Consider the following 27,953-nt stretch of genomic DNA (forward strand, 5'->3'; position numbering starts at 1 on the left):
TTAATGAAAGCAAGAAGAATGACTGAGTGCGAAAGCGTCAACGTGGTTTGTCAGTTTTGTGGCATTGTTGCGTTTCTGGATTATTTGAGCATTTTGCAGATGTACTCGGGGCTTCGTTTGGGACTTGGTGGTCAAAGTGGCAATGTTAAGCATGATCTGGATAAAAGGATGTAGGCCAGAACCAGATTAATTTGCTTTTTTGAGGGTCAACACGTCAACTCAGCGGTTGGTCTAGTAAACCAGTTTTGTATCGCTACTCTCACTGCTCGCTTCTCAAAGAACCATCAAAACAAGAAGAAGCACATTTTCTCCATTTCCGTGTTGTTGATGTATTTTCAAATTTGGCTCGTCAACAGCTATTTTGACAGCTGTTTTGATGGTCGCGGGGACAACAACTCGGGGGGCCTCAGGCTCGGTGATTACATCACTCATTTAAACCAGTGCATGGTCGTGCGAGATCAATTCTCACCGGAGCCTTCCATCTTATGAGACTGCAATGATGTCAGCCATCTGGTTTTGATTTGCTCTCTTGGCCGAAACATGTGCAACATTGGCTATGCGCGGGAGGCCAAAGCATCCCCAAGAGGTGTTGCTAAGTGATTGCAGCCGCTTATTTCCAGTCGGCTCGTAAAGCGGGACCAGGGTCGGACATGTGCGACTTTACTGCGTCCGACAAAAGTAACGGCGGGTTAAACTAGTGTCACGAGGCGTAAACGTGGGTGATTCGAAAAGTTATGTTCTTCTTACATAACAGGGGCCCCCATTAGACTTGATTAGAATTCCCCCTTGCGTCACCAAACTCACAACACAAAACAGGAAAATGCGAAACAGAATGACGGTTTGTGCCAGGAATCAAACGGTACAAAATTCCGAAGGTTCATATTTTGTCAAACACTTGGAAGAGAGTCAACAGGAGCCAAGCCCTCTCTGGAAGGTCCGAAATGCCGGTAAGGAATGTCTCACCTTCCTTGCCGCCGCTTCCTTCCTGTGGCGTGACGTCTTTGACGTCCCGCGGCGGGTCCTCGCACGTCTTAAGGACTTCCGGAGCTGACAATTGAAGCTGGTGGCCGGTAACCCCTCGACCGTCCCCGGGGGGCTTCTCCTCGTCCTCGCTGTCGTCAAAAACAAACTCCTCGCCTTGCTCCTCCTCCTCCTCTTCCACCTCCTTGTCCTGCTTTGGCGGTTGCTGAGACAAGGCGGTGGACATGGCTCCTAAAGAAGACATTTCGGAAGATCAAACGTTGGAAGCCATTTTTACCTTGGTCAGCACAAAAAGAAATGATGGTTTGGATGGACGCACACCACTGAAATATTACTCTGCAAAAAAAAAATGGCATTATGGCGCAAGTCTCATTAAAATGACACAATTAGGCCTTATATTCTAAGGACTCGGTGCCTTGGCAGATTTTCACCGCGGAAGGAAATGTTCACCGTCACCATTGCGGGCAGCGAAACAGGAAGAAAACTATTATTTCTATCATTCGTGATAAGACTTAACTGGGTAGAGGGAATGAGGCAGACAGATTGCGGGGGCCGGAATGTCCTAAGCTTCTTAACAAAATCATATATAATGCCTTTGAGATAAAACGGCCTATTAAGAACATTACACAACTGCCAGCGAGATGTTGATGCAGAAGCTTTGGGGCCAGTTAAATCCAAGCAAAATGCGGAAGCAGTAAGAGTATATAAAAAGAGCAAAACTGGTGTGACATATGGTGGTTAGCAAGTCTGTCTGCTAAATCAAAAGGTCTGAAGGCAGCTTAGAGGCGGATTAATTAAGACGTGTGTGTCCCCACCCACCCCCACCCCGCGGCCACAGCGTCCGACCACGCCGTCCATCGGTCGAAAGGAATTGTTACTTCTGTAAAATAGAGGAAATGTGCCTGGACTGCTTTTACAGTTCGAGCCCTCCACTTACAGTATGTTTGCTTTTGCTACAACAAAAATGTTCAAGGGTCAGCGTGAACTGCTGCGTGATTAGTCGAGAAAAAAAATAGACAGGGTGTGCCAAACAAATCATGACGCATTTCGTTTCATTTTTAAAAAATTCATGTTGGAATTGAAAGAAAATTAAAGATTTTTTTTTTTTAATAGATAAATAATATTACATTTTTAAAAAATTGAAGAAATTTAAAAATATATACATTTAAAGTAAATGAAAGTAATAAAAGAATAGAACAGTTTTTTTTGTTTTCTCTTCCATTTTAAAACTTGAGAATGGGTCAATTTGGCTCACCACATCATGGCATGCTTAACTACAGTAACTAGTTTATGAGGTGCTAAAGGACACTGGAACATTGACCCCAATGGCAATGAAATCACGATCCTTCAACAAAGCAGCACATAAATCAAGGCTTGATTAAATCGTACTTTTGGGCTGCAGTTTACAGTTTCAAGATACACAGGCTAATTGTTTCTCGGCTCTACAAAACAGTGATTTCACGTGACAACCTCTCTGCTCATGTTAACATACCGTCCAGGGAGACCGTCACATCTGCTTTGCATTTTAATCAGCGCCTCCCTTGCCCAGACATTCTCGGACTCCAGCAGGCCGGAACGACGTGTCGATTGTCCAAAATTAAAAATAAACAAAACTCGTCATCAGCACTTACTGTTTCATCTAAATGTTTGTCACAATCTCATGACGGCCCTCGTAACATCCCGCCATTGCTTTTCGACGATGCAGTTTTTGAATTCGGAATCACCGTCCGTGCATGGGTCTAATATTTTTCAATTAATTGAAAGGCGACGAAGCAAAGCGTGCAAGTGCCTTCAAAAATGTTTTCTGTTTACAAGCAGATGAGATTCCACGGCTGGTCTCATCCTCCGGTTTTGTCCAGCCGGCCCGCTGGCTGCCCCCGGCCAGCAACAATGAGCCTTCTGTGGGGAGAAAACCTCGGGTGGGCCTGCAGCAAAGCTTTGTTTCTTCACTCGGCACCGCGCTTGCTCATTAGCTCACAGGTCATTTGGGCCACGGCTGCGAGCTGTGTGCTTTGACGCTTCTCGTGTCAAGGTAGAAGGACACTTCCTGTTCGTGGGACAACGGCTGAAAGAAAAGTCCAAAATAAAAGCATAACCAGCTTTTGGCTTGGGGGGTGGAGGATGGAAGACTTCAATCCTTACAAATATGACTAAATATGTAAGATCGTTTCCTGAACACTGCCCACGAGCAAGGCATTTCTCCCGGAAATTTAAATACAGGGTCCGGCAAAATGATCTGACACGTTTGTAGGTTTAATAAAATGCAAATAAATAAAAGAAACAAAAAAGTTTTTCTATTTTCGAAAAGTACATACCTACGTATAATGCCATTTTGTTTTGTAAGGTTTCATTTTTGAATCATGTTATTTTGGTCTTACCGCTGCTGCATATACATACTTGGACCAAGAAAAATATCACCTAGGAGATAGAATGTCACAGGAACATTGTAGTTTGGTTGCCATAGTGACCAAGAATGAAACCAAGCTGAAGTCTGACCAGACCTTGGAGGTGAATATTGAATAATCGTAAAAAGTTAAATAAACGGCAGCCCTGAGTACGTTTACTTATCTACGGAATCAATCTAGCTAGCCAGCTAACTTGGGGTCTCTCCATTTTTTGGGGTCAAGGCATCCTTGAGGTTTCTTGACTGCTTTCATCTCTGATTTACACAATGCAGTCAGTTTGGCTTTTGACGACGAGCTCTGGCATGTTCTCGCAACTCAAGTCTCGCTGACTAATTTCTGGATGTTTTTGCCGGGACGAACCGCCTTAGCCTGCAGTGGAATGCGCGTGAGGTGTGACTGCTGTTATGGATATGTTTGCATTAAAAAGCAACAGAACAACTGACGCCTTCCAGTCCAATTCAGTCTGCAAACAGGCTTATTTTTGCAAACGTATAGTTTTCTCTGGCAAGTGACTTGTGAAAATTTAGATTTTGTGATTACTTCCCCATATTAATGTTGCCATAGCAAAATTCCATGACTGATTGACACGTCTTGATGCACAAAAACAAATACGTGTTAAAATTCATCCAGGTTCTCGGTTAGGCTTGAAGAACCAACCTGACAGGTAGTCCGTGCAGACTTTGTGGGATGAAACGCTTTTGGATGAGTCATAAAAGGACTCCAGTTTGGACAAAACAAAGAGGCCGGGAGTGAAGAGAGAAAATGCTATTCTTCTTCTTGGAAGATGACATAATGCAGATGAAACTGACTCCTACACACCCATCTCCTGACCTACATACAAAAAAAAAATCCCCACTGTTGAGCAAAGGTGGTAATGAGTGGAGTGACCAATGCAACTGGAGCAGGATTACTAAATGGACCAAAGCGTTCGAAAGTAGTGGCAGGTTGAAAGCAGCAGTTTACTGGGCCGCTTGAAATACGTGAGGAGCACTTAAGACTTTGCAAACAACTGTAAATCTGCCACCAGACGCACAAAAAAGCGAAAGTGCAGCAAGCCTTCTCTTCTAAGAACAAATGAGAGCACCAAACAAAACACAAGCGGGGGGGGATCAGAGACGAGGAAATGCAACTTTTTAGACTTTACTCAGGGCAAGCGATGACGCAAGACGGGGCTCCAAAAACGCTGCCAGGAGCTGATGATCCTGCAGCGTTTCCTTCCGCTTTGTCTGAAGACTTCCTATCTTGAAAAAGATCATTTAGCAATCGCCGGGTCCTTGAGGACCAAAATGTCTTTGGTTGTCAGTCCAAGACTCAATAACCTGAGTGGGAGGCTACTGGAGCTCACAAACTCCCGAGAACATTTACGCACAACGCCTGTTGCATAAAATAACTCTGAGTCATGACGAGTGAATTGAGACTCATTGGAAACGCTTGGAATATCATAGAGAGTAAACAAAGCAGGATATGGTTTTGGTCGCGAGATAATAAATGCTGAGAGACATCATATCATGGCAACCTTCTGATCACTTGTATTGCCTACAATTTTTCATCTAGGAAAGACTTTTTGAAATTTGCCATTTGTTTGTTCCTAATTCAAAAAGCATGTTTGGTGAAGGCGTGTTTCGATGACTTTGGTGTGGATGAGCAAACCCGCTCAACAACAGAGTTGGGACAAACTGCAAAAAAAAAAAACAATGTAAGCTCGCTCAACAGAATTGGGACAAACTGCAAAAAAGGAGCCCGGGCACGCTCTCCTGCCATCCATCAGGAAGTCTTCCAGACCAGAGGCTCAGTGTTCCCTTTCCTTGTTGTGCAGCGGGCACACATCCCCGTTGTGCAATATTTCCCAGCCGGGTGCTGTTGTCAAGCGAACCTTCGAGCCTCTCAATGGAGGCCTTTACGTGCGTGTGCGGGCTTCCGGGGTGCCTGAATGGATTGGGCTCAAATCTGTGACTAAGAAGACAACAATGCCATACAGTGAGCCCGTTCACCCCCAGCGCCCCCCCCACTCCCTTCAAGATGGAGGAAATGTAAATTCTTCCTCTTTCATTTCCCAGCCCGGGACCCCCAAAGACACAGCGTGACGTCCGTCTCCAGAGGGGAAGCTCTCAATTCCTTCGCTTTTGTCGCGCACTGAAGACATTTGGGTTTCAGATCAAAAGATGAATGAAAGTTTAGAGTAACAGCTTTTACTTTGTGACATGTTACTTTGTGACTCGAAACAGAACAGCTTTAGTTTGAAGCCAGCACTTTTCAAGTTTTGCAACAAGTAGACTGCTAGTTGCCTTTAAGATCGATTGCACAAATATTTCATTTCCTTCGGCAAACATGAAGAGCAAAGAGTTGTCTGTGGGAGAAAAGGAAACCATTTTGAAGCTGAGAAGAAGAGCCATAAGAGCTATTTGCACAAACAGCATAGCCAATATTGACCTTTCGATGGGAAACCCAAATGTCTTCAGTACTCAACGACAAAGCTGTTGACCTTGCCCTTGCACTGCATGTGACCTGAGACTGGCCGGCGACCAGTCCAGCTTGTGGAGCACTTCTCTCGCCAGCAGCAAGCTGGGACAGACACACATTGTCACTGTCATGTAGAATCAGCTGCAATATCATAATGATTCATTTTGTTTGTAATTAAACATGGTATGATGATAGACAGTGAGGTATTTACACTTTACCAATAGTATTGATTTCCTCAATACGTGATTGGCCGACATGCATGTTCTGTTCAGAGGAGACCGAAACTGCCGCCTAAGAATGAAAGCATGCATGTCTATTTGTGCCCCGTGATTGGCTGGCGATCAGTACAGGGTGCAACCCGCGGCTCGCCCAAAGAAATTGAATGGACTACAAGGGCATCTCCGAGCAGTGCAAGGCAGGCAGGCCTTGTTGAAAGGCGTCAAGCCACCACAAGTCTCATCCTCCTCTCATGGATGGAACGTTACCCCCAAACTGAGGCCCTTGGACCCCAAGTCTCCACCGAGCCAGCACTACTCCCACCCCCATCAATGATTCCCTCTGCATGCTGGCTCTGCAAAATGCAAAGGAAAAAGGCTCACCTCTTCGTCCTCTGGCTTGCTTTATTCCTGCTAAACGCCCATCAAAATGCAACTTCTCATCATTGACGGTTCCTTGTTTGGCGTCCTGCTGGCAAGTTGTCCTCGCTCGTACGTCACCCCGCTAGCCGGCTACGGTTGTGCGTCGTCGCGCCTCTCTCTGCAAAGCCCTCGCCGCCCTTTCAACGGCGCTTTCGCCCCCGCTTCCATCCCTTTCTGTCCTTTCTTTGCTCCCACCTTCGGCGACCCTGCGCTGTTGCCCAGACAGCCGCACAAAAGCTCCGCTACTGAGGGAGAGCTCTCACGCGACGCCGGCCAATGGCGAGGCAGGTAAAACCACGCAAGTGGCCAATGGGAGGCGTCGGGGTAGGGGTTTGGACCAATCGTGACAGAGGTTGAGGGGGCAAAGAAGGCGGGTGGAAAGGAATTATGGCCAATCAGATTTGGCGGCCACTTCCGGGTTTCGCTTCACATTTATTAAGTTTTGGGGTAGGAGTAGTTCAAATTCAACCATAGAGAAGCGAAAGTAAAGATCTTATTGCCAGCGTTTGATTTATCTTACCATAAGTCACTGTGGCCTAATAATAAATTTAATAAATGGATGCATCATAGTTGCAAAGATAATTATACATATTTTTTTTATTTTAAAATGTGACGAAATAGCTTCACGGTTTATGGTAATAACTACAATCATATAGAAACAAATAATACAAATAAATGAAAATAATACATTTTGCTGGATGAAATTATTAATGGTATATATTATATAATATTATAATATAATAATTAATATTATATATATTAAATTGCGAATGAATAAATGAATGAACGAATGAATGAATGACTGAATGAATGAAGGACTGACTGACTGACTGACTGACTGACTGACTGACTGACTGACTGACTTAATTAATTAATTAAATGTCACCTTTTCTTCAGCACTATTTGCCAACAAGAAGCACAAACCTGTCGTCGGAAGATTTATTAAAACACAATGAGACAAATCCACAGTACAAATCAAAAGATGACCATTCACTTTGTCGTCCAGTCGCTTTACAGCACAAGTCAGAAGAAGAAGGTGCCTGCGCGTCTTGGGACGCCCCACCAGCCCCAAAGTGAACCGCCATAGAAAAAGCTTCAGAAGCTGTGCATTCGCTGCAACAAAAGGTGCCTCGTCAAGGTCTTTCTTTTTTTTCTAGCTTTTGAAACCGTGTTCATTTGAAGCATGTACATACATACGCAATATTTATAATATTAGACCGAAGTCTTGCTTTGTTTGTTTTTTGTAGACAGTACATTCATCCTGACTCCAGTTTGATTGCATTTGATCAGAATATGTTGTCGCTGATGTCCCTTTGAGGTGACGGCGCGGCCGACATTCATTTTTTATTTGAATTTCGACGCTTTATTTACACGGTTCTGAGGTTTCGTCCGCAACACCGGTTGTTTGCGACAACAACAAAAACAACAAATAGTGCAAAAAGAAAAAGAGGCTTTCAAACACAGTTTTCACATGAAATAAATAGTATGCTTGGGGCGGGGGCATTGGGGTTCTTACACATCCATAACTGGACAATAATTCCAGAAGGTCATCTGACCGGACCTTCCGTCACAATCATCTCAAAGGGGTCATCATTCCGTTTGTTACACACATCTTACGCATTGTGGAAATAGATTGTAAAAATCATGGGCCCATGGTCATTGTATAGCAAAACTGAGCTTCATTTTAAGCTTTCAAGACAGGATTAGGGTTTCAAGTCTTTACAACATTTCATCTTGATGTGACAAACTGACACAAAACCATAACATTAGAACCAAGGCCAGAGCTGAACTTTGATGGACCCATTGCGGTCTTGAAACCAGCTGGCTTAGGGGTGCCGCCTTACTGCGGTTAGCGACAAAAAAAATAGGGTTTGAAGACAGGAGTGAGGATTGCAGCTGAAGTTGAAACAACTGACGGTCGTGAAGGACTGAGGCAAGAAGTGATGGCCCGGTTGCAGTCTTAAAGCCTCTTAGTTTGGGTTTTGTAACTCAAACTAGGTTTTCAAGTTATGGTTGCAAGCCTTGGACAACATTCTCCATTTGACACAAAACCACAAACGATTGGAGATGACTGAAGCCAAAATGGAGCTTGGATGGCAATTGGGTTGGGATTTGGATACAGGGTTAGGGTTCCGAGCCTTGAAAACAGAAATCCAGGAGTGTGGCCAAACTAAACACGCTTTGATGCTCCCATCTCTGCCTTGAAACCACCTGGCTTTCAAGACAGGGCTTCCAGTTAGGGTGTCAAGCCTATCAAAAGCAAAAACCACAAACTTTCACGGAGGACTGAGGACACAATATATCTTTGATGGTCCCATTGCAGTCTTCAGACAATCAAAACCAAGCAAAAGTCATCTTTTGTGCAGGGGAAAATGTAAATATATTTTTAAAAAATCTCGGAATAAAAGTCCCACAAATGAAGGCAAATGAATCAGTTTCAATGAGGGTGCAACAAACGCTGGAAAAAAACGGAAAACATCACCATTATCACACGCATAAAACACGCTGCAATGCATCAAAGGTCCTGCAGGTGTCGCTAATTTGGCCATCCACGTGAGGTCGAGACCATCGCGACCAGGGGGTGGCGCACTTCCAGCCTTCTACTGCATCCATGAAGACTTTGAGAAAATCAACACTAAGTCAATGACAACACATACAAACGTCCACTGGGGAGAAAAAAAATGAGGAAAAAGTCACATTTGACCTCAGTCCTGACATCTCGTCTGAGGCTTTTCAGTCAAAAGTTAAAAAAACCTCTGCAAAGGTAAAAGTGCAATTCTTCAGATTCAATATGTCTGAAAACGAAAAGAAAAACAAATCAAATGAAAGGAGAGAGCGTCTCAGTCCTCGATGCAGATGACGTCGCTGGCTTTGCCGGACTTCAGGTCGGGTGTGGCCGCGTCTCGCAGGGACTCAAAGGTCTTCTTGTCCAGGTGGCTGCTGGGAGGACCGTTGGACACTGAAAGAAAACCGTCCACGGATTCATATCGGATGGACCAAAAGAAAAAAACAAAGCAAAGAAAAGAACACATCTTAATCATCACCAAGCTTGCTAAGCATTTCTGTGATTTGATGACAAATGCTTTTTCTTACCACTGACGTATGGCCCCAGAGGCATCTGACTGTAATTGACCATGGGCTGCCCTCCAGGTCCCCTGAATGCACCCCCGAATGTGCCTCCGTACAACTGGGAGCATGTGAAGCCTCCCTGGCTGAAAGTCTGATTCAAAAAAAGAAAAAGAGAGAGCGTGAGGGAAACTCTGTGTTAAGTCCAAAGTGTTGGAGCACTCACCTGCTGCGGCGGAGGCTCGCCGCCCCGGCTGGTGAGGCGGCTCAGGATGCTGCGCTCAGACATCTGCAGTCGAGCCGACACGGGCGGGATGCGGGACAACATGTTTGGCAGCCGCGTCACATCGGCCTTCATGTCACTCAGCAGCTCCTCCAGCTGGTTCAGCACTGCGCACACACGCACACACTCAAATTCGATTTGCCCGCCAAGATGAAGGAAGCGGCATCAGTGTGAAAAAATGACCTTTGTGCAGCACGGCGTTGGCGGGCTTGTTGCCACCCAGGGACTCTTTGGACAGGTGCTGGTGGGACTCGGCCAGACACTCCACCTCGGTGAAGCGCGTGTTGAGAGCCATGGCGGGATGCCCGGGGTCTTGGCTCATGTTGAGGTAGGCGGCACGCCGGAGCTGCTCCTCGATCACCAGCGCCTGCTCCAGCAACTGCACCCGCCGCCACACAGAAAGAACACGTGTTGAAACACACACGGCCTCTTCGCCCCCGCCGCCCGTTTGACCCCCACTGGCCTTGAATCGGCGGGCCAGGAACTTGTTCTTCATCTCCAGGTAGTTGCCCTTGTGCATCTCGCTCTTGAAGGGCTCATTGAGGATGGCGTAGCGTGGGTCGTTCTGGATATCCTGCCAGCGAGCGTAACCGTGCCTGCTCTTCGGTCAAGGGGGCACAAAGGCATCCAAATCCCACCCGTCACCCAAGTCCACTTTCAAGGATACGTGACGATGCCCGCCAGCAGCCAGTAGTCGTGGCGACGGTGCCAGATGTCGGGCATCTTGCCGGACGACAGCGCCGCTCGCTCTTCCGTCTGCCACAGCGTGTGCAACTCTGAGACGGGGATGCGTATTAGCGCGCGTGAAGAGCAGCCGCTCGCTTCTGTTTTAGCTTTTCTATTTTTGGGCTTCGATCCAAAGGAGCCGTCACCTGTGAAGCCTCCGTCGGCGATATTGAACATGAACTTGGTCTTGAATCCGTTCTTGTCCTCCTTCCTGGCGTCCTCCATTTCGTCCACTGTGTCTTTGTCACCGTTTAGGCGAGCGTCTGCAGCGGCGGCAGTGTCCTCGCTTTTCACCTCATCTGCACCGACAACACACGGCAAATCACTCTGGCTTTATTCAGAAACCAAGAAACATTTTTGCAATCTTTCCAAGAACAAAGAGGCAATTTGTGATCTTAAGAGAATACATTTCGGTCGGCCCTTTTTGGAAAGAACGACACAACCGATGAATTAAGAGCAGGTGGGCATTTTGAGGAGCAGTCCACAGCCTACCTACCTGCTTTGCTCTCCTTCTCCTTGCTTTCTCCTCTCTCAGGAGGCTTTTCGGAGTCTTTGGGCCGACTCTCACATGTAGGCCGAGTCTCACTTGTAGGTGAGTTCCGACCGCCCGGCCCATCCGCCTGTTTGTCCTCCTTGTCGTCTCGTCCGGTTTTCTCCTCGGAAGTCGCCATGCTCTCGTCGCCGTCCGCCGAGTCCTTCTCCTGGCGTCGGTGCGCTTCCTCCTCCTCTTCGTGTGCATGTGTCGGCGCTATACAAGTCTGTGCAGATGTGACAAATGTCACATTTTGATAAAAAAAAAAAAGAAGAAAGAACGAAAGAAAACGACGCACTTCTGGCTCCAACTGTTTCTTGCTGTCTTGCTCAGCTGCGTCCTTGTCCTCAGTGGGACCCTCGGTCTTTTCTACAAATACACAAAAGGACATTTGTTGCATTCGAGGGCACTCTGGAAATGACACAATCCAGCCATTTTCAGATCTGTGGTCTTTTTTGCTGACCTGGCAGGTCAGGGGTGCCGGGCTGCGTGGCGATCGGGCTGGCCTGCAGCGGGGTGTTGGGGTCTGACGAAACACTCTCGGTCAGTTTCTTCAGCTCCATGCCGATCGGGATCAGGTCCGGCGAGCTCAACTTTCCGTTGACGTGCTCAAACTCTTGCACCTTCCCAGGTAAACCACGGCAAATAATCATTCACGGCTACATCAACGGGATGCTATGTTTGCAAGAACTGAATGGTTGACCTTTTTCCTGACCAGCGACATGACTCCAATTCTGGTGAGCACGTGCTGGCGTGACAGGCCCTCGCGCGGGACGCCGTCGGCGAACGTCTCGGCTCCGTCTGCGCCAGGCTCGCACAGGTGTCGCATGAACAGAGACACGTAGGCCCTGGTGAAGTCACAATAAGGACCATGGTCATGTTTAACGGAAAAAAAGTGTGTTTTTCATTTGAGTCACAATGGTTTCACCTGAACTCGCGCTCGCTTTTGCCTCTCAGGTCTCGCACAATCCAGTGGGAAGTGAAGGCGTCCTGCGGGGGCATGCCCCAGCGCATGATGGCGTTCAGGAAGGCTTTCCTCTGCCGGGCGTTGAAGCCCAGAACCTGGACAGTAACGCACATAAGTTATGCTTTTGTCTCAACGCGAGGCAAATAAATTGGCTTAAAAAATCAAATAAGAAATACATTACATTTTCACTCAGGCCCTGAAAGGTTGCCCTTATTAAATCAAATTAGAAATGAACTTGATGAACAGATGATACATTTTGCAGAAAAATCCAAAAAGAGGATGGGACAAATACTTTTACTTCAATTGACAGATTGGTTCGTTTTTACCTCAATGCTGCCGCCAACTCGGGCCAGCAGGGGGGGCAAGGGCTTGTCTTTGTCATTCCTCAGATGGCGGCGAGAGTGTCGGCGCCCGCCTGCCGCAAAGAAAAACAGTCGGTAAAATCAAAATGATAATGATAAATCATTTCCGTAACCCCCCCCGCCTTGCGGCTAAAATATTTTACAAATTGACTTATTTGAAAGAGCCAAGTTTAGCCCGGGTTGTTAGCAGATGTTATGGAGAGTCTTTGCAGCATGTTAGAGCTGAATATTACTTTATCGTGTCGTAAGCACGGACCGGACACTGCATTAGGTACACCAACAACAGTTGTGATGAGAAAAAGCTTGCGTCGAGCCTTTGCAGGTGTCCCAAATGAAAGGGGCAGAGGTACCTTCCGGCCTCTCCTCGAAGTCTTCGTCCTCGTCCTCGGACCCCACCGAGTACTCCGACTGGTTGTCTGAAACATCATCCTGCCACTCTGAGCACCACACATCAGAAACAGCACAGTACATCGCTTCCGTCGGATGCCACCTGGGGGCGTCGCGCCGGCCAGCTCAGCAAGCGCGCCCTGGCTTTTGAGCAACTCAAGGAGACAGAGCTCGTTGGGTTGTTCCGGACGTGGAAGCCAATTAAAATGTCTTCGGTATGAAAATGCAAGAGTGCAAAAGCTAAGCTGGACTCGTTTACGGCGCTAAAAGAGGACAAGGCGGCGTCCGCATGGCATGGAACAACAAAGACAAACTTGCAGCACATGCGTGTCACTTTCATTTGTGGGGACAAATCCAGTGGAACGTTTGCTGCCCATCAACCTCGAGCAACAAAATATTTTCTCCATTTGGAAAAAAAATCAAATAAAACATTTGGAGTAGAAATTTAATACATCTTTTAAAATACTTCAAATAGTGTTCATGAGTAGTGCCAGATTTCCAGTTCCACTGGAACAGTCCAAAATGTGGTCCATCCCGCACATGACTGAGGCATGCCGCGAAGACGGGCGCTAACGCCAAGCGCGTAGGCCTCGCTTGGCGGCGGCCACCTACCTTGGTCCTCCTGGGTGGTGTCGTTGTAGTTGACTTGTTTGCGGATGCGCTTGCCCTTGCCCAGGTTGCGGGCCAGATCTTCCTGCTGCTGCTCGTAGTGGTGGCGCAGGAGCTTCTCCCAATAGTCCGGGTCCACGTTCTCCTCCTGCTTGATAATCTCGCGCTCCACCTCCTCCTGCGCACACATGTCTTGCTAAGCTAACGTAGCGCTCTATGTTTTTGGTCCTAAGCCCCTACAAATTGTCGTTCCTCACCTCCCCGTCCTCCTCTTTGACCACGTATTGGGCCACCTTGAAGGAGCTGAGGTACTCGTTCATGTTCTGGATCTCCGTGTCTTCCGTGGCGTCCTGGCTGCGGTCCAGTAGCTTGGAAATGGCGTCGTCATCGTAGTGGATCACGTTGCCCTCCTCGCCGTCTTTGTTGTCGCCTGAGGAAATATTTCTTTCAGCTTGTTGGACAACATAATAAAGCTCGGCGGCGTTTTATTGATTACTGCGGTTGAATTTCCGGCTTCGCGAGAAAAACCGGTTCAAGTCTTTTTTTCTTATTTTTGATGAAGCCATCTCTATAAAAGTTGTATGAATCTAAGAATATGTACCGCCCATGTTGCGAGCCGCCTCCATCTCGTCCTTAAAGAGCTCCTCCGTGCCAAACTTGAGGATGTCGTCCAGCTCCTGCTTGGACATGGAGCCCGTCTTGGAGCCCAGACCGGGCCGCACCACCAGGTGGGTCAGCATCATCTTCCTCTTGGCCACCTGAGTGATCCTCTCCTCCACCGAGCCCCTCGTCACAAATCGGTAGATCATCACCTTCCTGTTCTGCCCGATGCGGTGCGCTCTGCTGAAAGCCTGAAAAGAAGTAGAAAAAAAAAAAACAATGCGACTATTTAATGTGCTACCCCAAAATGCTTATGTATGAGCTCACTCAAGTCAAAAATACAAAAATGACTACCGTAATTTTCGGACTATAAGTCGCACCGGAGTATAAGTCGCACCAGCCATAAAATGCCCAAAAAAGTGAAAAAAAACATATATATGTATATAAGTCGCCCCTGAGTATAAGTCGCCCCCCCACCCAAACTATGAAAAAGACCACGACTTATAGTCCGAAAATTACGGTACTTTCCTATGAGCCATCTCGTGGCATCTCTAAGGGATTACAAAGAGAGCCCAAAAAAAAAATAATCGGGATGATGTTTTTGAGCAACTAGCTGAGGATAGCTATAAAGAGCAAATTGTGACTAGGCGGGGTTCCCTTTCTGCAAAATAAATCAGGCTCACTTGGATGTCATTGTGAGGGTTCCAGTCTGAGTCGTAGATGATGACGGTGTCCGCGCTGGCCAGATTGATTCCTAGACCTCCGGCTCGGGTTGAGAGCAGGAAGCAGAACTGCTGAGCGCCCGGCGCTGCAACCCAACACAAGCCATTTACACATTGGCCTGACTGCGGATGAACGGCAACCGTACTCCACTCGGCTGGGTTCCTTTCCGAGTCCTGAGCAAAACCCACCATTGAAGCGGTCGATGGCCTCCTGCCGCAAGCCTCCGGTGATGCCGCCGTCGATGCGCTCGTATTTATAACCTTCAAACTCCAGAAAGTCCTCCAGCAGATCCAACATCTTGGTCATCTGCACAAGAATCCAAAATGGGGGATGTAAAAGAAAGTACCGAATCGCACTTTTCCTGCACTTACCTGGGAGAAAATGAGAACTCTGTGGCCTTCATCTTTGAGCTTCTTCAGCATTTTCTGCAGCAGCGTCAGCTTTCCCGACGACTTGACCAGCTGGTTGCCGTCGTACGAGCCGTTGGGCAAAACGGGAGCCTCCTGCAAAAGGAAGGAAAGGCAACGTCAATGACGCCACGGAGCTCTTCCGGGAAACATCTCGGCCCGCAGTCGTACCACAGCGGCCACGGGGAACAGATAGGGGTGGTTGCAGCACTTCTTCAGGTCCATCATGATGTTGAGCAGGGAGACTTGGTTGCCTCCGCCTTTGGAGTTGAGAGCCTCAAAGTTCCGCGTCAAGATGAACTTATAGTACTTCCTGAGGGGGCAAACACACCAAATCAGCCACTGTCTGCGTTCAGGCTTCTCAAACTGAGCTCAGAGCTTGTGGTTTAGCAACATTGTGGCCACCACTGACTTCTGCATGGGGCTGAGCTCCACTCGCACGATCAGCTCCGTCTTGGCCGGCATGTTCTTAAAGACGTCCGCCTTGAGCCTCCGGAGCATGTGTGGACCCAGCAGGTCGTGGAGCTTCTTGATCTGGTCTTCCTTGGAGATGTCAGCAAACTCCTCCAGGAAGCCCTCAAGGTTACTGCGCAGTAGGTAAGAAAAAAAGATGCCTTTCATTTCGGATCCATGCCATGCAAAATCATTCTCAACCGGGAATAAGTTACAGTAGATTCACATATTTCTGACCAATCCCAGTTTGATTTATTAATAAGTCTGAGTGAGCGGAATGGCCAACGATTATAAGTAGCTGGACCTACTTGAAGCGCTCCGGCGTGAGGAAGTTGAGCAAGTGGAAAAGTTCCTCCAGGTTGTTCTGGAGAGGAGTTCCGGTGAGCAGCAGCTTATAGTAGATCTTGTAGCCATTGAGGATTCGGAAAAACTGCAAGGGACAAGTTTAGAGTTCAATTGCCTTCACATGAGGCTCATCAAAAGTGTTAGCTAGAATAGCTACGAGCTTAAATACGAGCTATAACGTCTTCTCCCCCCTTTTGATTGTGCTCAAGGTGCATTCAAGGACTGTCCAAAAACAGGTCAGCTTAAAAACACATCAAACCTTGGACTGGTTGTTCTTCAGCCTGTGGGCCTCGTCCACCACCAGACAAGCCCAGGTGATGGATCCCAAGATGGCTTGATCGATGGTAATCAGCTCGTAGGACGTCAGCAGCACGTGGAACTTGATGGGCGTGTCTTTCTGCCGGATGGCAAAACACTTTGAGATCAAAGTTACTCATTTCGAGAGCGAGAAAGTGGACTTTGAGGAACCTTCATGCGGAAAGCTTTGCGTCCCAACTTGACGGCGCTGTCCTCGAAGGTGAACTCGTTCTCCCGGATGATGGCGCGGCTATCTTTGTCTCCGGTGTAGGTGACCACGTAGAAGTCGGGGGCCCACATCTCAAACTCGCGCTCCCAGTTGATGATGGTGGACAGCGGCGCGCTCACCAGGAAGGGACCCTTGGAGTGACCCTGGACGAGCGCAGCACACTCGTTCACGAACACGTTCGCACGCGGCACACGGGCCAGACAACGGCAAGCACGAGGGGGGTAAAAATTATTTTTAAAAAAGGCGTGCGGGTCTTGTGTGACCTCTTTGTAGAGCGAGTAGAGGAATACGATGGTCTGCACGGTCTTGCCCAGGCCCATCTCGTCAGCCAGGATGGTATCGGTGCCCTGCGCCCAGGAGAAGCGCAACCAGTTGAGACCCTCCAGCTGGTACGGGTGCAGCGTCCCCCCTGTGGCGTTGATGTACCACGGCTGGTGCTCGAACTTGATGGTCGGCTGCGGGAGCAAAAGCGTCGTTATCGGCAACCGCGCTTAGCCATCCGTCTTGTCCGACTTGAGAGCTTACGTCGATGATGGGAGCATCTGGGGGGATCTCCCGCTTGGGCCGCTCGTCTCTTTGCGTCATCGCTTTGGCGGGGCGTTGGTCCTCGCCGAGAATTTGCTCCCTGGACAAGTACACAGAAGGTCTCGGCCTGCTCTGCGAAGCCGACTGGGATGCCGAGTGTGACTTTGGCGAACCTGTGGTCCCAGTAGGACACTTTATGGCTGTTGTATTCCGGCACGTCAAAGTCGTCCACCTCCCACGTGCACTGGTCGTAAGGGAGGTCCCGCCACTTGATCAGGTAGTGCACGTCGCCATCTTTATCAAAACTACGCACACACGACAGCAGCCGTGCAAATTCTGTTAAGCCATGCAGGTTGTTGCTTTTTGTTTCGCAATAAAGTTTTGATTTTTTTTTTTTTTTAAAGACGTGTAGCGGGCGCACCTGTGGTTGAGGACGCGGTGAATGACCATCCACTCGGGCTTGATGCCATATCGGTAGAAGCGCTCCTCCATGGCGGCGTACTGAGGGTCTTTGCTCTTGCGCTTTTCGCTGTTGCGTTCCTCCTCGCCGGAGCCGTAATCATACGGCGGCGGTTCGTCCATGTCGTTCTTGCGCTGGTAGTTGCGGTACATCACTGTGTGGTACAGTTCCAACTGCGCAAACACAACATATGATTTTTCGTCAATGATTGTTTTGTTTTTGACTTTTTAGGGTTTCAATTCCGAGTTAGTGTTTCAAAAGAGGCGTGAAGAAGAAGAGGGAATGGGCAAGCGTTCCTAAAATTATCACCTGCAGCTCGCTGACCCAAGAGCAGTGCCAGTAGGAGAGTCCGGCCCACTTGACCAGGAACTCCCGCTCGGGGCGGCCCTTGAGCGGGGGCTTGCTCAGGGGATCGGCGATCGGGTGACCGTCTGGGCCTGCCGGCGGCTCGGCGGGCAGGGGGGCGTCACCCCACGTCCAGTGCATGATTTTTTGCACTTTGCCTTTCAGAGGTGAGCACTAACAAGAGAGTATTAAAAAAAAAAAAATTGTAATTGTTTCATCAGCGCAAGACTGGCCCAAAGTTTCATAAAATACGTCCATGTAATACTAATAAATCATGTTATTGTTTTATTCTTTCTCTTCTACCATCTAAAAATAAGAAAGTGCACTACTCAGATAGTAGAAGCAAATATACAGACACATTATTCGCAATCAAATTAAATTCTTGCATTTTTGTAGTTTATTAAATAATGTGATGGGCTCACCAAGCAGCGCGGACAAATCCACTCCCCGTTGGGAATCTCGGGCAGCGGCGGGTTGAGGCAGTGGATGTGGTAGGAGGACGGGCAGGCGTCGCAACACAGCAGCTCCCCGCCGTCCTTACACACTCGGCAAAACTCCATGTGGTCGTCCTCTTCCTCCCCTCCTGCTTCGTCTTCCTCCTCGTCCTCTTCATCTTTGGCTTCCCACTGGATGCCCTCCTTCTCCTGAGGCCATACAAAAAAAAATTGTTTTGGTGTCATCTGGGGCCCAAGGGAAGGCTTTGGAGTGAGTGGAGGAGCTTCATTTAGACAAAAGTAAGTCTTTGCCGCCATTTTGTGGACATTGAAACCCCTTCTTGGGAAGGCATCTTGAAGTATTCACTCAACTCCGACAGATATTTCTCTACTGCTACGTACAGCGCTGAAGTAGAAACTCTTGCTACTCACACAGTGCGGACAGCTCCATTTTCCCTCGGGAGCCTTCTCCAACTCTGGTTCCAGGCACACCAGGTGGTACGCCCGTGGACAAGTATCGCACAGGATGATTTCGCCGCCCTGCTGACACACCTCGCAGTAGTCCTGGTGGTCCGTCTCGTAGCCGTCGCCGTCCTCCTCTGGAAGAACAGGAGGAAGTTCCCAAATTATTGGATGGACGGAACATAATTTTCTTTTTGTCACGAGGACTGCTTTGTAAACATTGAGGCTTCCATCCTACTTTTCCTCTTTTTGCGTCCGCGTCTGGCCTTTTTCTTGGCGGCCATGGGCCCCGAGGCGTCGCAAAGCACCGAGGCACTGAGGATGCTGATGTCGTCAAAGTCTGACTCGTCTAGAAAGTCTTCGTCACTCTGACACAGAAGCAAAAGTCAGTTTGGCCAACGACTGGACGGAGCAACGAAAAAAAAGCTTGCCGCATGGCAGCAAGGCTCACCGAGGATGTCTTCTTCTTCTTGCCACTTTGTCCCGACTTGGATTTGGTCTTCTTTGCTTTCACTTTCTTCTTCATGTCTTTTGCACTTTTGCTCCTCTTTCGAGCACCGGGCCCTGACCAGACACTCCATTAGGGACCCCAGCACAATCCAATGCAATGGTGGCCGAACGCTTTCTTTGTACCTTTTCCCTCTTTGGTTTTGGCTTTTTTGATGGGCCCAAGCGGAGCGCCCAGCTGGCCGACAGAGGTGGGCGGCGCCACGGTGACCGTTTCCACGGCAGCGGCGACAGCGGCGGCCACGGCGGTGGCCGAGGCGCCCTTGAATGGGTTGTTGGCGCTGAACTCGCGCCACTTGGCTCCCAGGACCGTCATCATCTTGGACATGGGGATCTTGGGGTTCTTCTTGGCAATGAGAGGTCTGGCAGGAAACAAGACCATTCAGTCATGGAAAAAAAATGAGCTTTTGGAAATATTTTTATGATTCATGTTTAAGTTTGCCCAATGAAAGAGTGTACCATACGGTTTTGACCGTGTATTGACGTTTCAGAAAATAAATCCATGTTTTGCTCAACCTACCCCTTAATTATGGAAGTATTGTTACGTAAGTACCATTGAAAATGGAAAGGTATCCGTGTTGAGAGGGAACACCTTTAGGGTATTTGAAATGAACAAGAAACTGAAGAAACAAGTTTGGTCTTGACTCCGTATGAGGAAATGAATTGTCGTACAATGTCCTCCTTTCAAAGCCGAGGTGGCACTTTTCATGTTTTGGTACATGCCAATTCTGAAAACAAACGCACGTGGTGGCTTGGAAAAGACTTTTGCTGTGTCATATTTGTCATTTGTCAGGCAGCAGCTTGAGCTTTGGCACGTCGGCCTACAAGAGACCGGCGGGTCCGAGCCCCCGGGAACCCCCCCCCCCCCCTCCCCTGCTTTGACAGTCTTCCAGCGAGCAGCTGACTGCACACTACGCGTGTGCTTTAAACGCTCTCGAGCGCCCCAGGTGAAGCTGGATCGGCTTGACACAAAAGCAGCAGTGTGCGCTGCTCCACAAAGCGAAAAAAGTTGGACGCTTGCCTGAGGAACTGGCTGAAGGCTTTGTAGTTGGTGATAGTCTTGTAGTCGTCCTCGGTGAAGCCGTACTGGACGTCCTCCAGGCCCCACTCGTGCATCAACTGGCTGGATGATTTGGGCTCCTGAGGTGTAGCGAAATTGAGTATCGATGAAAGGGCGTGTCTCGAAAAGATTATTTATATTCTGCGTGTGGTCAGGCGTGGGCCGAGATTAGATTCTGACGGTGAGCAAAATTGTCTGATTGTTGTTTTCTCATCATGTGTGGGGTCACGTTCAGAAATTTCAAATTTGGCTTCACCGTTTCACAACTCACTTTCATGCTCCCGTCGTCATCGTCCTCATCGTCGTCCTCCTCGTCTCGCTTCTTCTTCCTGGGCTTCCTCTCTTTCTTCTCCCTGGGCTTCTTCTTCTTCTTCTTGGGAAGACCGAACATGCCGGTGTCGCTCCCTGAGCCTCGCTCGGGACGGTCCGGCTCATCCTCCTCCACTTCAGATGCGCGGTCCTGTTCGCTATCCACCTGGATGCCTCCCTGAGGACCAGACAATGCGCATTGATTGTTCAGCTTTGAGCCATTTTAGGAAAGCTGATTTTTAAGGCATCATACGGACAAGTTGCAGAGAGAATAAATTCCTGTATTGTTGTATACTTTTTGCCCGAATGTAAGATGACCCCCAGTCTTATTTCAATGCAAAAAACATCGTCTTATATTCGGGACAATACGGTAATTTGTTTTTAATAGAAAAATAGCACTCTATAATACTGTAATAATCTATAATATTGTATTTAAAAGAAGAGGACGAATGTAAGAAACTTCTGCAAGGGTTAATTATGCTGTTTGTTAGCCTGGCTATGTTAGCATTAGGCTAACACACTTTAACTCCAAGTTACGTGGTTGCTTTAAAATATACGATGCGTGACTGCCTTTGTTTTGTGTAGTAAGCTTCAACTGGGAGTGGCAATAGAGCGCTCCAAACCTCTGTTTTTGTTTTTTTAACTCGAGGAATTGCTTGTATATCAGCAAGCTGCTAAGTCGGGTCACATGTTTCTCGAGGCTACGTGGTTGTTACTAGGCTACAACAACTCTAATGCTGCTCTTTTCCATGAACAAAGAGAACATCTATGTCATATTAGCAAAGAGACATCTGGAAGGCTGCATGATTCAACACTGGCCAGGTGCAGGAGAACACATCCAGTGTGTGTGTGTGTGTGTGTGTGTGTGTGTGTGCATGTGTGCGTTCCATGTTAGCTTAGTATTTTGCTTCCTTTCACATCTGCGTGCATTTTCTGTCTCTCCTGTTTGTAGTTCTTTCATGTTGTGCATAATAAAGTGCAGCATGTGAATGTGTGTGTATGTGTGCGTGCGGCCTGTTGCTTCCACACGCAAACACACGCACACACAGACTTGCGGGCGTTTTCGCTCTGTGGCGCAGTGGAAAGGCTCGCATTGCCGCAGCGCCCGCCAACCCTACCAGCAGCCTGGCAGTGTTGCCATGGCGACCACATTTGAGCAGTCTCTCTCTCTCTCTCTCTCTCTCTCTCTCTCTCTCTCTCTCTCTCTCTCTCTCTCTCTCTCTCTCTCTCTCTCTCTCTCTCTCTCTCTCTCTCTCTCTCTCTCTCTCTCTCTCTCTCTCTCTCTCTCTCTCTCTCTCTCCCCCCCCCCCCCTAGTTTTGCTGCCGTTCTCATCGCCCACAAACATAAAAATACACACACACACACACACTAAATCACACCACTGTTCATTTTCCTCTGGTTGCACATCTCACCCCCATTTAATTTTCTACTCTCACTCCTTCCTATTCTTCCATTCACCCTGGGCACACACACACTCACACACACACACTCACACAGACACACACACACACACACATACACACAGGAGCTAATAGAACAGCGCCATCCAATCACATATCCCCACATAACGAGCTTGTTATGCAAAGGCCCGTGCTTCTCCGCCACCCTTTGCCGTCTAGACAAATCTCATTTATGCATAGGAAGAAAAAAAGAAAGAGGGGGAAGAGGAGGGCAGTAAATTGAGGAGCGTAAATGGAAGAGGGGAGCCAAGGTGGCTGATGAAACGAGCCGGCAAGGGCGAGATGGAGGAGGCCCGCACATGGCATAAGGGGCAAAAGAGGACAAAAGAGGAGGAAGGTTGGCCCCCTCGGAGGGAGAACAATCAGATAACTGCTGATAGCCTAATCAAATTAGATGCTCCTGCATATCGCTTCTGCCTCGAAGGGGAAAACTGCAGTGCAGTGCACGCAGCCCCGCACAAGGCAGCCAATGAGCATGCCGGTGAATATTGTAGTGGGATCCAGGAAAAAAAAAAAGAAAAGGGAAAATAAAAAAACTCTTTGTCCTCACAGCTGAACTGTAAAATCAACACGGCGGGCTGTTCTGAGGCCTGGTTCAAAAACAGCTTCGCTTGGCTCCACACTCGAGCGCCTTTGTTTCACTGCCGATTGGATAAACAAGGAAATCCCGACTGGGATTCTTGTGACTAAAGGAAGGAAGGAAGGAAAGAAGGTGACGTGCTAGAGATGAAGAAAAGATCATTGGATCACGTCTCGCTTGGTCGGGAGCTTGGCCGGATCGATGAACGTTAGTTGCATGTGATTGGCGGGAAGATGGAAAGGAAACTTATTGGCTTGATGGACAGCTAGCTCGCTGAGGACAATTGTGCTAAACAAGAATTTCAAAAATGTCAATGTGCAAAAAATGTTTATTCATTCAATCTGTAGTATGAAGTAAGCCATAGCAGAAGTATGTATGCAACTAGTGTGTAGCATATAGCATATAGCATACAATACAAAGTCTCTATTACCACATATAAAATGAAGTAGTATGTATTTTGAAATATCCCATGCAACGTAGGCTATGTGCCAACTAGTAATCAGCGTGCGGCAAGATGAAAAAGGTCAAATAAAACACAAATGAATATAGAGTACCGTAATTTACCGGAGTATAAATCGCACCAGCCATAAAATGCCCAAAAAAGTGAAAAAAAACATATATATGTATATAAGTCGCTCCTGAGTATAAGTCACCCCCCCCCCCCCAAACTATGGAAAAAAACGCGACTTATAGTCCGAAAATTACGGTAGTTGTAATATAGATTTAGTGCTTCGGATGACTGGATAGTGCGAAGCATGTTGCGTTTGTTGGCCCACCTCCTTTTTCCGCTTCTTGACTTTGGCCACCTTCCCCTCCTTCATCTTCTTGCTCTTCTTCTTCTTCTGCTGCTGCTGCTTGAGGGAGTCGTCGTCGTCCGAGAAGAAGCTGCCGATGGAGGCCAGGGGCAACACCGGGCGGGTGTCCTCCTCGTCTGCGTGCGTAAAAACAGCCATGCAATAACAACGTTAGACAGGTATTTACGACATGGTGGTGGTACACAGCGTCTCCATCGGTTTCCTCCCACACAGCCGAAACATGAATATTAGGTTGACAGTTCTAATGCGGTTGCTTGTGGAGAGAATTTGTGGCTTGGCTGGTGACCAGTGCGTCTGTACCCCGCCTCTCTCCCCAAGACTTTGTTCACTTCACTCATTTGGACAAACACAATAGAAAATGGGTGGATTGATTCTTTCCATTTGGGGGAAAATATTGAAATTTGGAAGTCAGCCAGAAGAGCTTGTGTTAAGATTAAAAAAGATTAAGATTAAAGTCCCAATGATCGTCACACACACACCTGGGTGTGGTGAAATTTGTCCTCTGCATTTAACCCATCCCCGTGTGATTTTAATCCATCCCCTGGGGGAGAGGGGAGCAGTGAGCAGCAGCGGTGCCGCGCTCGGGAATCAGTTGGTGATCTAACCCCCCAATTCCAACCCTTAATGCTGAGTGCCAAGCAGGGAGGCAATGGGTCCCATTTTTATAGTCTTTGGTATGACCCGGCCGGGGTTTGAACCCACAACCTTCCAGCCTCAGGGCGGACACTCTACCACTAGGCCACTGAGCTGTTCCTCTTTGATTCCACGAATGGCAAGTAGTGTTGCTGGAGGAACGAGCGTGAATTAACGGCCAGAACCACGTGTCCGAATGGGACAACCATCGCTTGCGCGGGAAACAAAACGTCACAGCTGAGAGAAATGGAGCGCCAAGCGGGGAGCGGGGGACTCCCTTGGTTGGACCGCAGGACCGCTGAGCCTTTCCCAGCTGCCGCTTGTCGAAGCGTCTGCGTACAAATGAGCCCACTTGCTGAGCCCGGCGGCCCGTCTCGCTCGTGTGCCGGGCCAACTACATGGCTACAAACACACAACATGAATAATACAGCGTGTGGGATCAACCTGCCAACATTTGTCCGGCTGGCCAGGAGGAGTCTGGCTCCTGGTCCAAGCAGACAGAGCAAAACAAATAGTTTAGCAGCGCTAGCAGGAGGCAGCCCCACTCACGCGGTCACAATGCACGTTCATATCGAGAGTGGCGGACGCTTGTTTTCAGTACCTGGACACGACTGCCATGTGGATGGAAACGTTCAAGCCGTGAAGTCTCCTGGCTTTTCTGGGGAACCTATTTTGACTATTGGTTGAAAACTCACTTGTGTGCATCGTTTATCAGACGCTAATTAGCTGATATGAATGTGTACGCCCAACATAACTGCATGCAGCTCTGCTTAGCTTTTAGGGCCATTATGACTGTCAACCCAAATCAATGTATGAGCACCTCATATTATATACAGTAAAAGCTACAAAACAAATACGGTATTTTCCGGACTATAAGGCGCACCTAAAAACCTAAAATCTTCTCAAAAGCCGACAGTGCGCCTTATAGTCCAGTGCGCCATATATATGGACCAAATTCCTAAATTCAAACTGGCCCGAAGCATTGTGTCATGAAATCAAGCATAAGTGGCCTGCTGAAGACTATGAATCATGAATCAAAAAGACTATGGATCATTATTTTTTGATTATAAAGTCATTTGTTGCATCTGAAGTTGAAATAAAAAAAATAAAATGGAGAATGATTTGATTTGGATTAAAAATCTGACATGATGCATTAATGGTGCGCCTTATAGTCTGGTGCGCCTTATAGTCCGGAAAATACGGTACTCAAACGCGCTCACAGGTACTGAAATCTCATACGCATGACACGTTTGCGTATTGTTTGTGGGAGGCAATTGTGAATTACAGGCGAGCCGTCATACAGATCACAGCCTCTCCCATCCAGCGCCTGACAGCGGCAGCGATAATTCGCCGCCTTCAACACCTGCCTCCCCTCGCACTCCTCCCCTCGTTCGCCGCTAAATGGCCCGTGACGTTCCCTCCCGGGAACGACATCCGGCTGAGCGTGCCCTGAGGGGAGGTGCAGTTTTAGGGTGAAGGTCAGCAGCAGGTTGTATTAGTCACGGGAGCACAGCTGGGCCAGGCTAACAAGCCTCGCGCAGCCCCGACAGACCACAGACTCGCTTTTGACCTTCTTGGCGGTGGAAAGGAGCCGAGGGAGATTCATGAGGACCGCCGCAGCGAAGACACTCGGGCCCCGCATGGAAAATCCATACCCAAAGAAAGTCCAACTCTTTGTAATTTCACAGAAAAAATTAACCATAGCTTTTCTTTTTGTTGGCAAGTCGCGACACACCGAGGACAAGAACGAAACGCAAACTGCAACTATTTGAGGCAGCCGACTGAAACTCACTCACACACACACACCAAGGATTGTTTTGTTTTTGCTCTTCTCCTTTATGAAAATACTCTCGGATAAGCCACTGAATCGGAATGTCCTACACCCTCACGCACGCAACTGAAACACGGTTTTCCACATAATTGGAAAGCTCAGCTAAAACTCTCAAACACACACAGTGCCGCAAACACTCACATCACGACCGAAACACTGTGTTGTAGTCAAACTACTAAAGTGCAAGGGAAAAAAAACTTGCAGGCCATAAATCGATGACTAGACTAGTATGCTAATGTTAGCATGTAGGTTTTATTTCCAATGAGGCAGCAAACTGCTGGAGCTAGCCGGAGTGCCTCAACCAGTGATGCTGATAACGCATTCATCAAAGGGAGGAGACGGAAAGGGAATGCAGCACAGGCAGATGGATTGAAATGGTGTCAACTTTCAGAGAGACCAGACAAAAATAGACACAGTTCCAATCAAAGGGGTGGGGGGTGGGACTGCTGATGTTGGGGGTGCATCCTTCACATCTCAAGATGGAACCAAAACACAATTAAATGCAAAATCTTGGTAAGATGGTTTGTGAGTTCAGCGAGCATCACACGATGAGCTATTTGGTTTTACTGTGATTTTGTGGCGAGAAGCTAATTATTATTTAGGTGCACTCGTTGCTGCAGGTTGGTTACGTGGTGCCGTGTGTGTGTGTGTGCGTGGGTGTGTTTTAACAAAAATGTCCAGTCTTATGGGAAGAATTTTGTGACACCCAGACTTTAAAATCCCCGAATGGTTTGGGTCTAAACTACATTCAAGCAATGCTCATTGAACAAAAACCCCGTCGGGTTCTGAGGTCTGCGGACTAGGGCTGATTAGCGCAGCCCAGAACTCAAAGCAAAGACGGTGAAGCGGCATTTAACCGTGATGCTGCACGCAAGCGAATAAGCTGCCGACAGAAGCGAAGTGTAAATCCTCTACTTGGGAACCCAGGTTAAAAAAAATCTTTTCATCATTCTTAACGTGCTACTTTTGCTCTCTTTGCTTTGCCTTGAATGACTTTCGCTGTTTATGTGCTTTGGGCTTGCTTTGTGTATGAAATGTGCTCCAGAGGTCAAACTGTTCTGCCCTGTCTTGCCATGCCTGACAAATGGTCGCTCCATCCAGTGGTCTTGAGGATCAAGTTGTTGACTTGTTCTAAAGTTGAACTCGTGAATGCGTCTGCTTTCTTGTCTTGCTGTAGCAGCAGCAACCCCCCCCCCCCCACACACACACACACACATAATACACAATCCTTGAAATCAACTTTAAACGCCGCCCCCACGCCATTGACATTGGAAGTCGGTGGACCCCCTCTTGCTTCCAAAAGCATGCAAGCAGTTTTTTTTACATTATGATTTTTTTCATTTCTTTCCATGCAACAACCCCCCTCCCACCCCCCAACCCCGCACACACAGTCCCCTATTCTATGTCTCCTTTCAAAAATCGTGCAAAAATAACAGCATGACTGTGCGTATTTTTGCAGCCCATCCCTCCTCCTCCTGCTCTTCTTCCTCCTCCTCCTTCTCCTCAGACAAGCCCTTTCTCTTTGGGCCAACATTCAAAGCGACGCTAAATAAACTGAAGGACACTCCGCCTCCCCCTTCGCCCCTCCGCCTCTCCCTCCCTCGTTCCCTCCCTCCCTTCGTCCCTCCCTCCTCACCTGGCATCTCGTCGTCAAAATCCATGTCGTCCTGCGCCTCGTCTTCATTGCTCAGCGACCCGGGCATCTTGATCTCATCGCCCCCTCCTCCTCTTCCAAAAAGCTCCTTTTGGGCTGACAATAGTGAAAGTTAACCCTCGGCACGCCGCTCTCGTCCTCCTCCACCTCCTGGCGCTCTTCCTCCCCTCGTCAGCCGCCGCTAAATCCGCAGCACTGTGATGAAACAAAAACATTCAAATGTGATGAGGCGAGATCCGCTCACGGGGCTCTCTTAGCAAAAAAACAGGGCTGCCAGTCTGGAATTAAAATAAGAAACACACACACACTGAAGAAAGAGAAGAGGGGGGGGAAAAATGGAACACACATGCCCAGATTGTGACGTCTGGTCTGTTGCCATGACGATGCATCCCATAATTTCAGCCACA

At 48.1% G+C, this 27,953-nt stretch overlaps 2 protein-coding genes across 7 annotated transcripts in view; both read right to left on the reverse strand.

Annotated features, from left to right (window-relative positions):
* Positions 1-6,742, reverse strand: part of arhgef10la (Rho guanine nucleotide exchange factor (GEF) 10-like a) — a 57,848-nt gene extending 51,106 nt beyond the window's left edge. For 2 of the 4 annotated variants that reach the window (XM_061291506.1, XM_061291503.1), the window contains exons 1-2: positions 6,446-6,742; positions 964-1,212 (exon numbers count right to left, since the gene is read on the reverse strand). In XM_061291506.1, the coding sequence (XP_061147490.1) occupies positions 964-1,207 (244 nt within the window). In that variant the 5' untranslated portion in view covers positions 1,208-1,212; positions 6,446-6,742. Of the gene's footprint in view, positions 1-963; positions 1,213-2,473; positions 3,208-5,816; positions 5,949-6,445 lie in introns of those variants that run through there. The other 2 variants (XM_061291505.1, XM_061291504.1) reach the window with 2 other exon arrangements.
* Positions 6,743-7,409: 667 nt separating this feature from the next.
* chd5 (chromodomain helicase DNA binding protein 5) overlaps positions 7,410-27,953 on the reverse strand; it is a 20,727-nt gene continuing 183 nt past the window's right edge. The window contains exons 1-40 of one of the 3 annotated variants that reach the window (XM_061291353.1): positions 27,893-27,953; positions 27,529-27,741; positions 23,390-23,544; positions 20,535-20,750; positions 20,225-20,343; positions 19,330-19,565; positions 19,148-19,260; positions 18,935-19,064; positions 18,667-18,833; positions 18,223-18,444; positions 17,765-17,974; positions 17,417-17,628; positions 17,169-17,300; positions 16,996-17,095; positions 16,734-16,925; positions 16,413-16,613; positions 16,204-16,341; positions 15,908-16,029; positions 15,559-15,732; positions 15,318-15,459; positions 15,111-15,242; positions 14,928-15,045; positions 14,700-14,824; positions 14,018-14,267; positions 13,674-13,846; positions 13,420-13,594; positions 12,771-12,836; positions 12,385-12,473; positions 12,020-12,153; positions 11,795-11,939; positions 11,555-11,714; positions 11,390-11,460; positions 11,056-11,317; positions 10,706-10,858; positions 10,501-10,609; positions 10,297-10,429; positions 10,017-10,212; positions 9,777-9,940; positions 9,578-9,704; positions 7,410-9,443 (exon numbers count right to left, since the gene is read on the reverse strand). The exon at positions 27,893-27,953 is cut by the window's right edge and continues 183 nt beyond it. In XM_061291353.1, the coding sequence (XP_061147337.1) occupies positions 9,325-9,443; positions 9,578-9,704; positions 9,777-9,940; positions 10,017-10,212; positions 10,297-10,429; positions 10,501-10,609; positions 10,706-10,858; positions 11,056-11,317; positions 11,390-11,460; positions 11,555-11,714; positions 11,795-11,939; positions 12,020-12,153; positions 12,385-12,473; positions 12,771-12,836; positions 13,420-13,594; positions 13,674-13,846; positions 14,018-14,267; positions 14,700-14,824; positions 14,928-15,045; positions 15,111-15,242; positions 15,318-15,459; positions 15,559-15,732; positions 15,908-16,029; positions 16,204-16,341; positions 16,413-16,613; positions 16,734-16,925; positions 16,996-17,095; positions 17,169-17,300; positions 17,417-17,628; positions 17,765-17,974; positions 18,223-18,444; positions 18,667-18,833; positions 18,935-19,064; positions 19,148-19,260; positions 19,330-19,565; positions 20,225-20,343; positions 20,535-20,750; positions 23,390-23,544; positions 27,529-27,595 (5,949 nt within the window). In that variant the 5' untranslated portion in view covers positions 27,596-27,741; positions 27,893-27,953 and the 3' untranslated portion in view covers positions 7,410-9,324. The other 2 variants (XM_061291351.1, XM_061291352.1) reach the window with 2 other exon arrangements.

The sequence above is a fragment of the Syngnathus typhle genome, linkage group LG11 (genome assembly GCF_033458585.1).
Source record: "Syngnathus typhle isolate RoL2023-S1 ecotype Sweden linkage group LG11, RoL_Styp_1.0, whole genome shotgun sequence".
NCBI classification, from domain to species: Eukaryota; Metazoa; Chordata; class Actinopteri; order Syngnathiformes; family Syngnathidae; genus Syngnathus; species Syngnathus typhle.